This window comes from Dromiciops gliroides, chromosome 1 (genome assembly GCF_019393635.1).
Source record: "Dromiciops gliroides isolate mDroGli1 chromosome 1, mDroGli1.pri, whole genome shotgun sequence".
In the NCBI taxonomy this organism is placed as follows: domain Eukaryota; kingdom Metazoa; phylum Chordata; class Mammalia; order Microbiotheria; family Microbiotheriidae; genus Dromiciops; species Dromiciops gliroides.
The window spans coordinates 744,605,350-744,619,626 of record NC_057861.1 but is presented as its reverse complement, the minus strand read 5'-3'; the positions used below and the strand labels follow the sequence as shown (position 1 = coordinate 744,619,626).

The following is a 14,277-nucleotide window of genomic DNA, read 5'->3' as shown; positions in this document are numbered from 1 at the left end:
CTTGTAGCGAGCTTGTCTCTTTCTCCCTGGGCCTGAACAGAAGGGACAGGCACAGGGAAGTCCCCAGGCTCTTCTCTGGAGCCGGGGATGCCCAGAGACAGTCTAGGTTCCTGGAGGAGGCTCTGTGACTCCAAGGCTGCCTAGGTCTCTCCCCTGGGATGATCCCGATCCCATCTGGGGACAGGGACAGGATCCTGAAAAGCGCTCGCAGCTAGGGTTTGCTTCTTTTGCGTCAGAGTCTTGGGGCCGCGGGTCCAGCATTCTCCTGCCGGGGTCCCCAGCCAGTCAGTCCGGGTGTGCAAAGGCTAGCGCGCGCAGGGGTGCAAGCCTCGTGTGTGTGTGTGTGTGTGTGTGTGTGTGTGTGTGTGTGCTCGCGCGCGTGCGCGCGTGCACGGGGACCTACGGGGGAGGGGGCGCGGAATCCAGGGCGGGAGTAGGGGCGGTGACAGCCGCTGCGGCCGCTGCTGGGGCCCCGGAGCACCCGGGGCCGGGGCGGCAGCCGGGGTTGGGTCCCTGCAGCGCAGCGGCGGCGGCAGCAGCAGCCAGACAACCGACTAGCAAATAGCCCGAGCGGCACCGTGCGCCTCGCTGCCGCCGCCGCCGCCTCTGCTGCTGCTGCCGCCGTCCCTGCTGCTGCTGCCGCTGTCCCTGCTGCTGCTGCTGCTGCTGCCGCTGCTGCCGCTGTCCTTGCTTCTGCTGCTGCCGCCGCCGCCGCCGCTACCCTCGCTCCTGCTCTTGCTGCTGCTGCGCCGCTGCCCGGGCTGGGGCTAGGCGGCTGTCCCGTCTGCCCCGTCTGCCTCTCTCCCTGTCTCCCTCCCTACTTCACTCTGTCCGCCTCTGCCTCTGCCTCTGCCTCTGTCTCTGGGTCTGTCTCTCTGTCTCTCCACTCCTCAACCCCGTTCCTTCTAGTCTCTGGCTCCTCCGCTTCTCCTGTTGTCTCCTCTGTCTCTTCCTTCCCTGTCTTGGACGCTTCTGTCTGTCTGTCCGTCCGTCCTTTACGCTCCGCCTCTCTGTTTGTTTCCCTACCTTAGGCCGATAAGGCTGTCAGCCTGCAGCCCCGTCTGTCGGTCCATCAGTCGGTCCTCTCTACTCCGCCTGCCGCTGTCTGGCTTTAGGAGGGGCTGAGGAGGAGCCTCAAGAAACTAACTCCCTTTCAAAAAAAAAAAAAAAACCAAAGCCAATCTCCTAGGATAAGAGCAGCCGCGGGCCGGCCCCCTCCTCCCGGCGGCCCCCCACCCCTCTTTGCTTTCCTCCTCCCTCCCCTGCCTCCCATTCCCACTGCATCCCTCCCCATCTCCTGACACGCCGGCTGAGAAGCTCTTTTCTCTGAGAAGAGGAGGAGGAGGAGGAGGAGGAGGAGGAGGAGGAGGAGGAGGAGGAGGAGGAGGAGGAGGAGGAGGAGGAGGAGGAGGAGGAGGAGGAGGAGGAGGAGGAGGAGGAGGAGGAGGAGGAGGAGGAGGAGGAGGAGGAGGAGGAGGAGGAGGAGGAGGAGGAGGAGGAGGAGGAGGAGGAGGAGGAGGAGGAGGAGGAGGAGGAAAGAGCAGCAGCAGCGGCAGCAGCAGCGGCAGCAGCAGCAGCAGCAGCAGCAGCAGCAAACCCTCCACCAGGAGCCCCAGGTGACGATGCTCTGGCTCCCCCCCAGTGTCCGGGCTGTGGCTCCGCAGCAGTGGCTGGCTTCCCCTGGGATTACCTTCAGTGTCTGGCTGCTGCTGAGTAACCTGTGGGTCCAGATGTCTCTGGCTTCCTCATTCCTGACAGGTAGGGGAGAGGGAAGCAGAGGCAGCTTCCCCGCGGCAGCTGCCCAGGCTGCAGTCGCTGCCGCAGCCGCCGCTGCTCAGCAGTCTGTCTGCGGGGCAACCTGGGACTGAGGTCTTGAAGCGACCGGTAGCTGAGAGTAGAGTTAACTCGGTTCCTTCTGTCCTGGCAATAGGCTCGCCTGCTGAGGCTCAACTAAAGCCCGGGACACATCTGTTAGAGGGATATATGTGAATTCAGTGATAGGCACCTACTCATTGGAGCAGCGGCTTGGGAAAGAGGCAGGCAGGGGGAAAGACTGATTATTTTCACGTGGCAATAGTTCCCTATACCCTGCTCCTGGTAACGCGTCTCTGTTCCCAGGAACCCCGCTATCTTTTTAATTCTTGCTTGCGTTTCTTCCCCCCACTCCCAAATCCAGATAGCATTTAGCTATCCCTGTCCATACAAGGTGCACAGATGGCTAATTCTCTCTTACCTTACGAGCTTCCTCAAGTCTTGGGTGCTTGATGGAGCATCAAAAAGCACCAGTGTTCCCCGACTGAAATTTAAAGAAAATAGCGCCTCTTAAAAAAGGATAATACTCATAGAATATAATTATATGTTTTCAGGCAGGTGAAGACCTATGCTTTTTTTTTTTCCTGGAGGACATACTTTACTGACACCTGGTGCATAAAAAAGGGTGTTGAGTCAATTTCTAGTAAATGCAACTAGGATTACATTTCGAAACGTGATTTCAGGCAAGATGATAAAAGGCCGATCAGAAAAGCAGCCAGAACAGAGAGCTCTAATTGGATCCATTTTCAATTTTTACTCAGGAGGCTAATCAGATTTGGGGGGAGGGTGTGAGATAGGGGAGGTGTTAGATTAGACTGTCCCGATGACCCTAGAATAGTTATTGACTCCTAATGGAAAAGTTCATATTATGTCTACACCAACTGTGAAAGAGAAGGAGCGCCAGTTTACTCAGTGACAAGGAAGACCTGTCCTCCTCCCTCTTCAAAATACGGTCAAAATGGGCTTTTGGAGACCCGAATTGTTCCGGTGCCGCGTATTTAATTTTAAAGGGTTTTATTGGGGGTGGGGTGGGGCGGGGAGAGGTGTATCATTGAATATCAGTAAAAATAAGTTCTTTTGAGGGGAGGGACTGAGTATGTATTCCCTTTTTGTTCTTTGTGGTCTTAGGGTTTACCAGAGTTGGGGTACTGAGCATAATTATCTATCGGGTTGGAATACCAGCCACTGAATGTCTCATGAACTAAATACTGCAGGTCTTGGGAGGCACATAGTAGCTGCTCAAAAATATTCAGTAACGGTGGCACTCCCACCCACCCATCCCCCCAAAGAAAAAGAAAACACCAACCCAATAGCAAAATAGCAAGAATTTCTGGAAGGGAAGGGGTGAGGGGAAGTGAGCAAAAGAGGCATGAAAATCATGAAGTGTCATTTTGTTATCAGTCACTGAGCTAAAATTCAATTTAAAAACCATTTTGATCTCATCCCAGGTTCAGTTGCTAAATGTGAAAATGAAGGTGAAGTCCTCCAGATCCCTTTTATCACGGACAATCCATGCATAATGTGTGTCTGCTTGGTAAGTCTGAGCCTCCCCTGGTAAAGAGGGTTTAGGGCCCTGGGGGGGGGGGACTATATGGAAAAGGCAAGCACTCCTATGAGGAAATCGGAGGGATCTGATGCTTTTATGCAACCCTGCCTTGTTTCTGAGCTTTGCTGGGGAGAGGAAATTCCAGGCCTCCCTCCTGGGAATCAATCACCCCCTTGACATCAGAGTCCCAATAATCAGCAGAAGATTGACATTGGTGATTGAGCTTCCACTATTGCTCCTGAATCCTAGCTCCCCTGAAACTTCATCCCAGGTTGTTATTTCTAAAGAGCAGAAAGAAAGGGATGGATGATATTTAAAGGTCTGGAGAGAGGGGTGGCTTAGGTCAGGGAGAGAAGGAGTGTGGAGGGGGAGGGGAGGCTGACTGAGGTGAATATAGTTAAAGGCAGAATGAAGTTACTTTTCCTTTTCTGACCTATCTGACCTATAGGTTCAGAAGGATAGAGAATCAGTATCTGACTTGAGTGTTAGGAAGGTTGGAGAGTGGAGCTCGTTTTTAGCAGATAACAGTTACTGTCTGGTGGGAAAAGCATACATTTAGAGTGAGGGGACCTGGGTTCAAATTCTACCTCTGCCACTTCCTATCCATGTGATCTTGGGCCATTCACTTTACCTCTCTTGGCTTCAATTTCCTCATCTATAAAATGAAGGGGTTAGTGTAGATGGTCTCTGAGTTCCCTTTGAGCTCCATGATCCTAAGTTATCTGTAACCATGAGTCTACCATAACCATAACTTACCATAATGAATAGAGGTTTCATTTGTGATATTTTTTGGTGAATTCTTTTGAAAAATTTTGTAATTGATGAGTGGTTATTTAAATAATTGAAGTAACCAGAAGAGAGGAATTAGGTTTATAAACAAGCACTACTGAGATGAAATCACTAGTTTTCTTTCTTGCTTGCTTGTTTCTATCCTTCTTCCTTTCTCTTTCTCCCTTTCTTTCTCTTTTTCCGTCTCTTTCTTTCCCTCTCTTCTCCTTTCTTTCTCTTCTTTCTTCTCTTTTTCTTCCTTCATCTTTCTCTCTCTTTCTCCATACACACACACACACACACACACACACACACACACACACACACACACACACACACACACACTTTAACGTGTTTTATATGCCATTTACCAGGTCACATTTTTTTAAACAAACCCACAGTGTCCATAAAGCCCCACTGGAAAAGCATAAAGGCAGCAAAGGCTTCTGTTTGTTGGAGTCCATGGTGAGTAGGTGAAAGTGTGCTTATCAGTTTTAGCAAGAGCCATCTGTGTTAAAGCCACCCAGACTTTCCCCCAACAAGTGGTGAGGTCAGCGTTAAGAAATGATAAATGGGGATCAGGAATGATTAAGTAAGATCTAAGGATGAATTCAATCAGTGGCAGCAGAGGTGGAAAATATCTTTGTCATTAGGATTTTAAAGAGAGATCAAGAGACCCAGAAAGGAGCCCGCTAAAGAGCTGGTAGGATTTGACAGTGGAGAGTTTAGGTAATGATGTGGATACATGGGATTCCTTGACAGAATCCATTGAGGTCAAATCTTGGCTCAGGCGAAGATTTATTGACTACTTTTAAGGCAAGTAATGTAGTCCAGTCTCTGTTTTCTTTATTTACAAAATGGGACTGAATAATTCCTATTTAATCTCCTAGGGGTTTGAAGGAAATTACTCTAATTAGGTAATATTTAAGTGCTTAAAGTTCCAGAGATGAAAGATTATTTTTCTCCAAGAAATTATGTGAGTATTAAAATGTAAAGTGATGAGGGGCTTTTGAAAATCTCCTTCCATTTCCATAAGCGTTTTTCTTTTGTTCTCATATCCCCAACACCTATCACAGTGTTTGGCACATATTAAGTGCTTTAGAGTTGCTTGTAAAATGAAATAATGGTTGAAGGGAACTATTTGAAAATATCTAGTAAAACTGGGGAAATGGTTTTTTGAAATAAAATAAAAAAGGAAATCCTATACCTTTCTCTGAAGGTGGACATTGTTTAAAGTGCCTGCCCTGGTTGGTTTGGAAAAGGATCATAAGATCATACATCTATAACTGGTAGGGAACTCAGTTCAACCACCTAATTTTTCTTTTTTTTTTTTTGGTGGGGCAGTGGGGGTTAAGTGACTTGCCCAGGGTCACACAGCTAGTAAGTGTCAAGTGTCTGAAGCCGGATTTGAACTCAGGTACTCCTGAATCCAAGGCCAGCACTTTAACCACTGCGTCATCTAGCTGCCCCAACCACCTAATTTTTCATCTGGAGAAACTGTGGCCCAGAGAGAGAAATGGGGGGATCATCATTTCCTAACTTTATAACTGGAAGGTTCCTTAGAGATAAGCTGGTCCAATGCTTTAATTTTTATGGCTGAGGAAACAGAAGTTCAGTGACTTCCTCAAGGTCACAAAGGTATTAAGTGGCAGCAGTAAGAGTCTGTCTCAGGTCCTGCTATTTCAAATGTAGTTCTCTTTTCCACAACATTGCACAGGGAAGAGGCATTCTATTTAGAGCATTATTTTACAAAGTTAGGAGAGCCTTGGTGTAGTTCAGAGAGGTGGTGGGACTATTTATTTTTATCTTCTCCTAAAGAGACTAGAGTCTTTGGGAATCATTAATGACTATTATAAGATTTATAAGAATTATTTCAAAATAAAAATTCATAGGCACATATGTGTATAATATATGTTATATATAATATAGTATCTATACTATAACAGTATTTATGTTATCTGTAATATATGTTATATTATGGATAAGAAATGCATGCATATCTATTTGATATATAAGGCAGCTATGTGGTACAGTGGATAGAATGCTGTGCCTGAAGTCAGGAAGACGGGTTTTCCTGAGTTCATATCTGGCCTCAGACACTTACTAGCTGTGTGAACCTGGGCAAGTCACTTAACCCCCATAGCCCTGCAAACAAACAAAAAAAAGATCTGGAGAAGGAAATGACAAACCCCTCCAGTATCTTTGCCAAGAAAAACCCAAATGAGATGGTGAAGTACTGGACACAACTGAATATGACTAAACACAAACACATTTTATATATAAATACATATACAGAATTTAGCAGCTAGGTGGTGCAGTGGATAGAGCTCAGGATTTGGGATTAGAAAGACCTCAGTTCAAATTTGACCTTAGATACGATCTATGTGATCCAGGGCAAGTCATTTAACCCATCTGTGCCTCAAATAATAGGACCTATCTTCCAGGATTTTTGTGAGGATAAAATCAGATCCTATTTGTAAAGCACTTTGCAAATTTTAAAGTATTCCATAAAATGCTAGCTATTTTTATTAACTAGGGAAATTGGGATTGCTAAGGAGCAGGAGCTAAGATGGGGTCTTCTGCCTGATGACCCTTAGACATGGTGGTTGGCAGTGATTGAGATTTTAGGGCCCAAGTTGCTAAATTCCCGATAGTCCAAAGCCAGGAAGCCTTAACGGAGAGCAGAGCAGAGCATCCTCTAAGCTCATCCCTGTCTCTGGAAGCTTCTCTCTGCCTGCCCTGCACAGAATCCCAGGCACACTTGGCAATGGAACTATTCAGGACTGTTCAGCTCTTGGAAATCTGAGGGTGGGCAGAGAGGCTTCCCCAGGATGAGGGGAGTGAGTCACTCTCTTCTCTGGGTCTCCATTTCCTCATCTGTAGAGTGAAGAGTCCACAGAGATGATCTCAAAGAACTCTTCCCAGCATTAAATGCTGTGATTACACAGGGGGCCAGTTTGTGTTTGTTAAAGATCTGAGGAGGGAAGTGAAGGAATATCGAAATAAATGGCAGCTTCATCGACCTCCAGGACTCCCTCAAGCTCTCCCGTGTTTTCCCTTTGACCCTTTCAGGAGTGTCCTGACTAAGAAGTACCCTCTCCATGGGACATAGTGTTAGGATTGAAACGGACCTGTGGGGGAGCTTACACTTGAGCTGGTTTTATGTACGAACTTTAATAGGTTATAGAATAGTATAAACTGTACTTTGGATGAAGAAAATAGCCAGATTTGGTTTCTGTTGGGGCAGTTTTCTGGCAGAGAGACGCCTAGCGCTCAGAATAAGCCTATATCTTATTTCATAACATGTAAGGAAAAAAAAAACCCGACCTCAACCTAAGCCTTAAAAAGACGTAAAATGTTACAGTCTGGAGGAAATAGGTGGCATGGAGGCCTGTATATAATTACAGTGTAAAAGTTTGAAAAAGCCCACAAAATCCACTTTGCCCGATTTAAACTCCTGGCATTCGAAAGGATTTCAAAGGTGCAATGAGCTCATTTTCAAGGGGGATGCTGATGATGACAGCGAGGGTAGCGGTAGCCATGGGGGGAACCGGGTAATTCTACTCTCATTTATCATCATCTGCGTAAGCCTGAGTATCTTGCCAGAACAAACCAGGCTCCAAGAATAACCTGTTTATTGGTTGGTGATGGATGTAGTTTTAAAACGAAAGGGCCAAAAAAAGTCGGGCCGTCCATTCAAGGGAAAAGTTGAGAAAGATGGAACGTGGTCCTTAGAAGTAATGGACCGGTGAGTGGCAGGGGTAGACAGATTGGTTTTGTTTTCCTTTTCTTCTTCTTCTTTTTTTGGTATCTGCCTGTGGTTCAGAAGCTCCAGCTACTGATTTTGAGCCTTTTTTTTTTCTGGTGAGGCAATTGGGGTTAAGTGACTTGCCCAAGGTCACACAGCTAGTAAGTGTCAAGTGTCTGTGTCCGAATTTGAACTCAGGTCCTCCTGAATCCAGGAACAATGCTTTATCCACTGCACCACCCAGCTGCCCCCTAATTCTGAGCCTTTTGAGGTCATATGATCTTCAATTTGGAACCAGAAAAGAATGTAGATGCTATCTAGCTCAACAGCCTCATATATTTTTGTGGAGGCCCCAGGATGATAGAAATGACTTTCCCAAGATCATACATATAGTAAGCACCTAGGATGGGACTTGAACTCAGATCCTTTACAATAGAACCAGGGTCCTTTCTGCTCTATGAGATGTCCTCCTTTCAAGTGCCATCTCCTAAACAAGGCCGTTGCTGATTCCCTCAATTGTTGATTAACTTCAATTATTTCCTAATAAAACAATAATATTTTTAACTGAGTGTTATGTGTAAAGGTGGTTCCCCCTTAATACCATAATTTCTTTGAAGACAAGGACTTGCTCTGCATTTTTCCTTGGGTCTCTAGTGCAGAGCCTAGCGAAGAGTAAGTGTTTGACAAATTAGTATAAATCAGAAGCTTGCTCCTAGCTTCAAGTATTAGAGAATTATTTGGCAGCACCCAAGTTAGATAATTTGCCCATGGTCATGGAGGGAGAAGGGGGAACAAAAAATGGATCTCAATGACCTTGTGAATTCTGAGAGGGGCTTAGGGGAAGAAAACTCCCTTGCACATCAGCATGTTCTCCATAGTTCATGGTTTGGGGTATTCCTTTGGGCCTAGTGACTTGCTCAGGGTCACACAGCTAACACACATCAATTAGTACTTTGGACTCTAAGGCCAAGCTTCTCTCTACCAAGCCAAGACTGATTCCTTGAATAAATACTTATTCATCAGTCAGGAAGCAAAAGCAGAGTTTTTTTCCCTTAGTTTTTGGTTTTTTGTTGTTTTTCTGAGTCCCCCCCCTCCCACCCCAGATCATTACACATTTCTGTTCAAGGTTATGAAAAAAAAGTGAATTCCCAAAATAATAGCTGCTAAAACCAGCAGTGATGCTGTGGTTTTCAGCATACACTCTTTTCTCTTTGCTCTCTGAACCTTAAAACCACCATTAACGCCACCAAAGGCACCTACCTGAGAAATGGTCATTGGATTTCCTGAATGTTTATCACCTAAATGGTGAAGAGAAAGAGGCTGAATGGAAGGCTAGGAGCTGAGCCCAATGCTAGAAACCTGCTAGAAGCTTGGAGGCAGGAACTCTGAAAACCAGAAACGAGATCCGTGTTTGCCCCCATTTTTTTTCCACACTAAACTTCAGCTGGCAGTTTAAGTTTCTTCCTTTAAATGTCATTTTTGCAATGTCGAATTGACCTTTACCTATTAAAAGCAATGGGGAATGTGATAGAATAGGAAAGAGTTCCACCCAGCGACGGAGAAAAGAAGGAATCACTGGCTCCATCTACTTGGTTAAAAACACACAAAAAGCCCCAACCTTGGCAGCTTTCAGCCTACTCCATGGATCTCTTTCCCAAGTCGCATGCCTTCAAGACTTAGGAGAAAGCTGACCTTAGAGTCAGGAAAAGCTAAGTTCAAGCACTACCCAGGTATCAGCTGTCTAACTCTGTCCACAAGTGGCCTGACCCCTCAGTGACTCAGGCACCTCAGGATTGTAGATGGCATAACTGATGCAGCTCTACATTGGTGGAGGGAGATTGCTTACTGGGAGTACTCTGTACCCTCCACCAATGAAATCCTAGGCCTGGCCCCACGCTCTTTGTTGTTGTGACCTGCGGGAGAATGGATAGATTCTCTCTTGTCTGTGTCTGGCTCATGTTTGAGGGAAGGGGAGATGGCTTTCATAAGATAGATAATGTGTTATCATCAAAAGACCGACCCCCTAGGTCTTTGTACAGGCTTCATGGGTGCCTGTGGTTCTCCAATGGTCACTTACTATACTTTCTTTTCTGTCAAATGGAAGGATTGGATGGACTGACCTCTGAGGTCCCTTTCATCTCTGGTTTTGTGATTAGGATCATGGTGGACAGCCCCAGGTGAATTTCAGAGAAACATATGTAGATTTTTAGTTCAGTCAAAAAGCATTTTTAAGCCTTAAACAGTATTTTATTCCCCCCACCCCCATTACATATAAAACAATTTAAACTTCTTTTTTTTATATATTTTGAGATACAAATTCTATCCCTCCTTCCCTTTTCTTCCCCCCTCCCTGAGATGGCAAGTAATCTGATATAGGTTATACATGTGCAATCCAATGAAACATTTCCATGTTAGTCATTATGCATAAGTAAATGTTTAATCAGCACTACTATGTGCCAGGCATCATGGTAAGAGATCTCGTTACAAAGCCAAAAGACAGTCCTTTTTTCAAGGTGCTCATAGTCTCATACAACCAACTATGCACACATAAGCTGTGTGCTGGGTCAACTCAAAGGGAGGGAAGACATTGGAAGGGAGGTAGGGGGAAGGGAAGGACCTGGGATGGGCTCCTGACAGAAGGTGGGATTGGAGCTGAGTCCTAAAGAAAGCCAGGAAACTGAGGAGAGGAGGGAGTGAATTCTGGGCACTGGGGACAGTCAATGTCAATCCCATGGCCTTGGGATGGGGGACCTGTGTTCAGAAAAGAGAAAAACAGCAGGCAATGGCTCATGTTTGAGGAACAGGGAGTGAGACGTAAGAAACTGGGAAGGTAGAGGCAGGGGCCAAGTCGTCAGGAACCTCACAAGCCTAACCAAGGGTTTTACGTTTGATCCCAGAGGTGATGGGAGCCAGTGGAGTTTATTGAGCCTCTGTGTGTGTGTGTGTGTGTGTGTGTGTGTGTGTGTGTGTGTGTTCTCAAATTTCAAGGACCATCCAGTCTAATCCCCTCACTTTACAGTTGAGGAAACTGAGGCCCAAGGAGCATAAATGACTTGCCCAAGGTCCCCAAGGTAAGAAGTGAGAGGTGGGACTCCATACCCATCAGTCTTTCCACAATACCTTGGTTCAAGGCACCATCATGGATATTGGGGATACAAAATTAAGCCATCCCTGCCCTTGAGGATCTTACAATCTAAAAGGTGGGAGAAAGCATGTAAATATGTATTCAACCTGCAACAACTCTGTCATGCCTCCTTTTATATTCTATTGTTTTTACAGAGTGTGGAGTCATACTATGATGGAATTGTGGACTTTACAAGTCACAGTTTTATTACTTAAAAACATGCCTTCAGATAATAATTTAAATAATAATAATAATAGATTTAGGCATAAAACTTTGAGATTTGCAAACTGCTTTACAATTATTATCTCCCTTGGTCCTCACAACAACCCTGAGAGGTAGGTGTTATTATTATTTCCTTTTTATAGATGAGGAAATTGAGGCAGACAAAGGTTACCTGACTTGTCCCCTGTCACACAGCTCATAAATGCCTGAGGTCAGATTTGAACTCAGGTCTTCCTGACTCTAGACCTGCTGCTCTATCCACTGCATCATTCAGCTTCCTAACATGCATACACATACATGTACACATGTGAATTTTTTAAAAGAATTTTTCCAGATCTCTATTCAATATAGGTATCTAACTGCCCTTAATCTTTTACTTCTCAGTGCCCCTCCTAGGAAGCTCTCCAGAACTTTAATTACACAACATACATATTTTACAGATGAAGAAACTGAGGCCCAGACAGAATAAGTTTCTTTTCCAGGGCCACACATCCAGCAAGTGTCAGATATGGGATTCGAACCCATGTCTTCTTGACTCTTGGCAAAGCAAAGTGCTCTAGAGAGTGTCTACACCAATGGGATCAAAGGCCTTGACAAACACAGGTGGAAATCATCACTATTGTTAACCTTCCAAAAAGTGACAGAGGAGAATTTTGAGTAAAATGTCTAAGAACTGAGTCATCCTCTCACATCCTTCCTTGGTCCTAAATTCTTCAAATAGTGAATTCTTAAAAGAGCCAGAAAAAAAGGAAGCAAAGAAACTTGAGTAGTTAATATTTTCTTAACTCCTCCCCCTTCCTTTTCCAAGACCCTCAGATGCATTTAATTTCTTGACTATCCTTACCCATCCCCCCACACCCCCCAAGAAAAGTAACAACCAAACACCTTCAGTAGAATAATGTTACTTCCCCTCAACCAAACAAAACAACCTTTTTTGAAGGTTCTATATCAATCATTTTTGTACTAGTAAGAATTTAGGTCAATGAATTTAAGAGCTAAATGCATTCAAGGCTTTAAAATAATATGAATAGACATTTACATAGCAGTTTAATCTTTTCAAGGCTCTTCACATACATAATCTCTTTTGAGCCTCACAACAATCCTGGGAGGTTAAGCATCATAGGGATTGTGACAGATGAGGTTCAGAGAGGTTAAATGGATTTCAGGTAGTCACACATCACCCACGGCAGGATTTGAACTGAGGCCTCCTCTTCTCCAAAATAATCATACCCATCCCCTTATTATTGGATAGTGAAAGTGTTTGCCCTTCCAGCTATATATTAAATAGGAGCAGTTTTGCTTTGAACTGGGTGACTCTTATTGACTCTTGACAAGCTCCTCTTCAGATGGGAGTGGTATTACTTCTCAGAATCCCTTGGTATTTGTCTGTTGGTCTGTGGATGTCCCTTTTTCTTCATTTGCCAGTTGTGTGTTGTTCTAGGATACTGCTGATGCTGTGACTTGAGGGGTCAGGACTTTAGAGGCAGCTGGGAAGCCTTAGGAATGTGAGCCCTAGTAGTCTTGGGAAAGCTGCCTATTGTGCGTTGGGACCAAAGAAATTGGCTGGACCTTTCTTGTGGAAGACGTCTGTCTTTGCTTTATATCACTGTGCTTTGGGCTTCCCTTTGTATTTTGGGCATTTCTTGTTTTTCTTCTATAGTGCTCTACTAATGGCTGGCTGCTAATTACAGTGAACAGAAACAATAGTAGGTACCATTATCATTACAGTCATCTGAACTCATTTGAACTCCACTGAGAATAATTATAAATAATAATGATGGTGATGGTGATGATGAAAAAGGCATTCTTGCAACACTTTTAGGTTTGCAGAGTACTTTAGGGGAGATGCTGTAGTGCCTCAAAAAGATCATTTGCTCTGGAGTCAGAATCTGGATTTAATTTCTCCTCTTACACTTACTACCTCTAGGATCTCAGGGTCCTCATCTGTAAAATGGGGTGGGGGCCAGCTAGGTGGCACAGTGGATAGAGCACCAGCCCTGGAGTCAGGAGGACCTGAGTTCAAATCCGGACTCAGACACTTGACACTTACTAGCTGTGTGACCCTGGGCAAGTCACTTAACCCCCATTGTCCGGCAAAAAAAAAATAGAATAGAAGGAAGCTATCATCCCTATTGCATTGATGGATGTAAATAAATAAATGAATAAAAAAAACATATTAAGGGCTTACTATAAACTTAACTGTGCTAAGTGCTGGTGATACAAATTCTTTGTTGTTTTTTTTTAAAGGCAATTGGGGTTAAGTGACTTGTCCAGGGTCACACAGCTAGTAAGTATCAAATGTCTGAGGTCACATTTGAACTCAGGTCATCCTGAATCCAGGGCTGCTGCTCTATCCACTGCTACACCTAGCTGCCCCTGGAGATACAAATTCAAAACAAAGATAGTCCCTGCCCACAAAATTCTTATATTATAATGGGGGAGTATCAGCTGGGGAGGGGATACTTTGTTCTGGAATGTTACATAATTGACAGTGGGGGTGTGGATGAGTAGATGGATATACATCTAAGAACAATGGCAGAGTGGATTGCATCATAATTCAGGGTTCTATCTATCAGATCATGAAATCAAGAGATGATGGTGTGTTCTAGAATGAATAATGGAGAGCAAAGCCAATTAATAAGTGTTTGCTGAATATGACATGACAGGATGAAAAATGAATGAAGGAATGGATGAAGTCCAGCTTTTTCTCCATTCTCCACACCAGCTCAATGTTTCTTGCCTTGGTGATATCACATGGACTCCTGTGACACGTTGGGATAGTCATAACCCGTTGTGTCAATGAGACCCAGAGGCCACGTGTGTTTTCTGTCCTAGACCAGAGTCAGTGCGTTCTAGGATTTGCAAGCTAGCTCTTGAGCCCTCTCCTCATCGATGATGTCAGGTCATAAATCCAGCAGTGCTTTTTTCCTCTGAGAATCTCGATGGAGGGAGGTTGTGTCCTTCTGGCACCATTTGAGTCTGTGAGTAATGGACACTTTGCTCGTCTCCAGGGCTAGTCTTGCTGAACACTTGCAAACGGGATTGGCTTGATTAGGG

At 45.0% G+C, this 14,277-nt stretch overlaps 1 protein-coding gene across 1 annotated transcript in view; it reads left to right on the top strand.

The window, feature by feature from the left end:
* The first annotated feature begins 1,552 nt into the window (after positions 1-1,552).
* The window catches only part of BMPER (BMP binding endothelial regulator), a 276,741-nt gene continuing 264,016 nt past the window's right edge, over positions 1,553-14,277 (top strand). The window contains exons 1-2 of the mRNA XM_043979720.1: positions 1,553-1,758; positions 3,261-3,346. Coding sequence (XP_043835655.1) covers positions 1,623-1,758; positions 3,261-3,346 — 222 coding nt within the window. The 5' untranslated portion in view covers positions 1,553-1,622. The remainder of the gene's footprint in view (positions 1,759-3,260; positions 3,347-14,277) is intronic.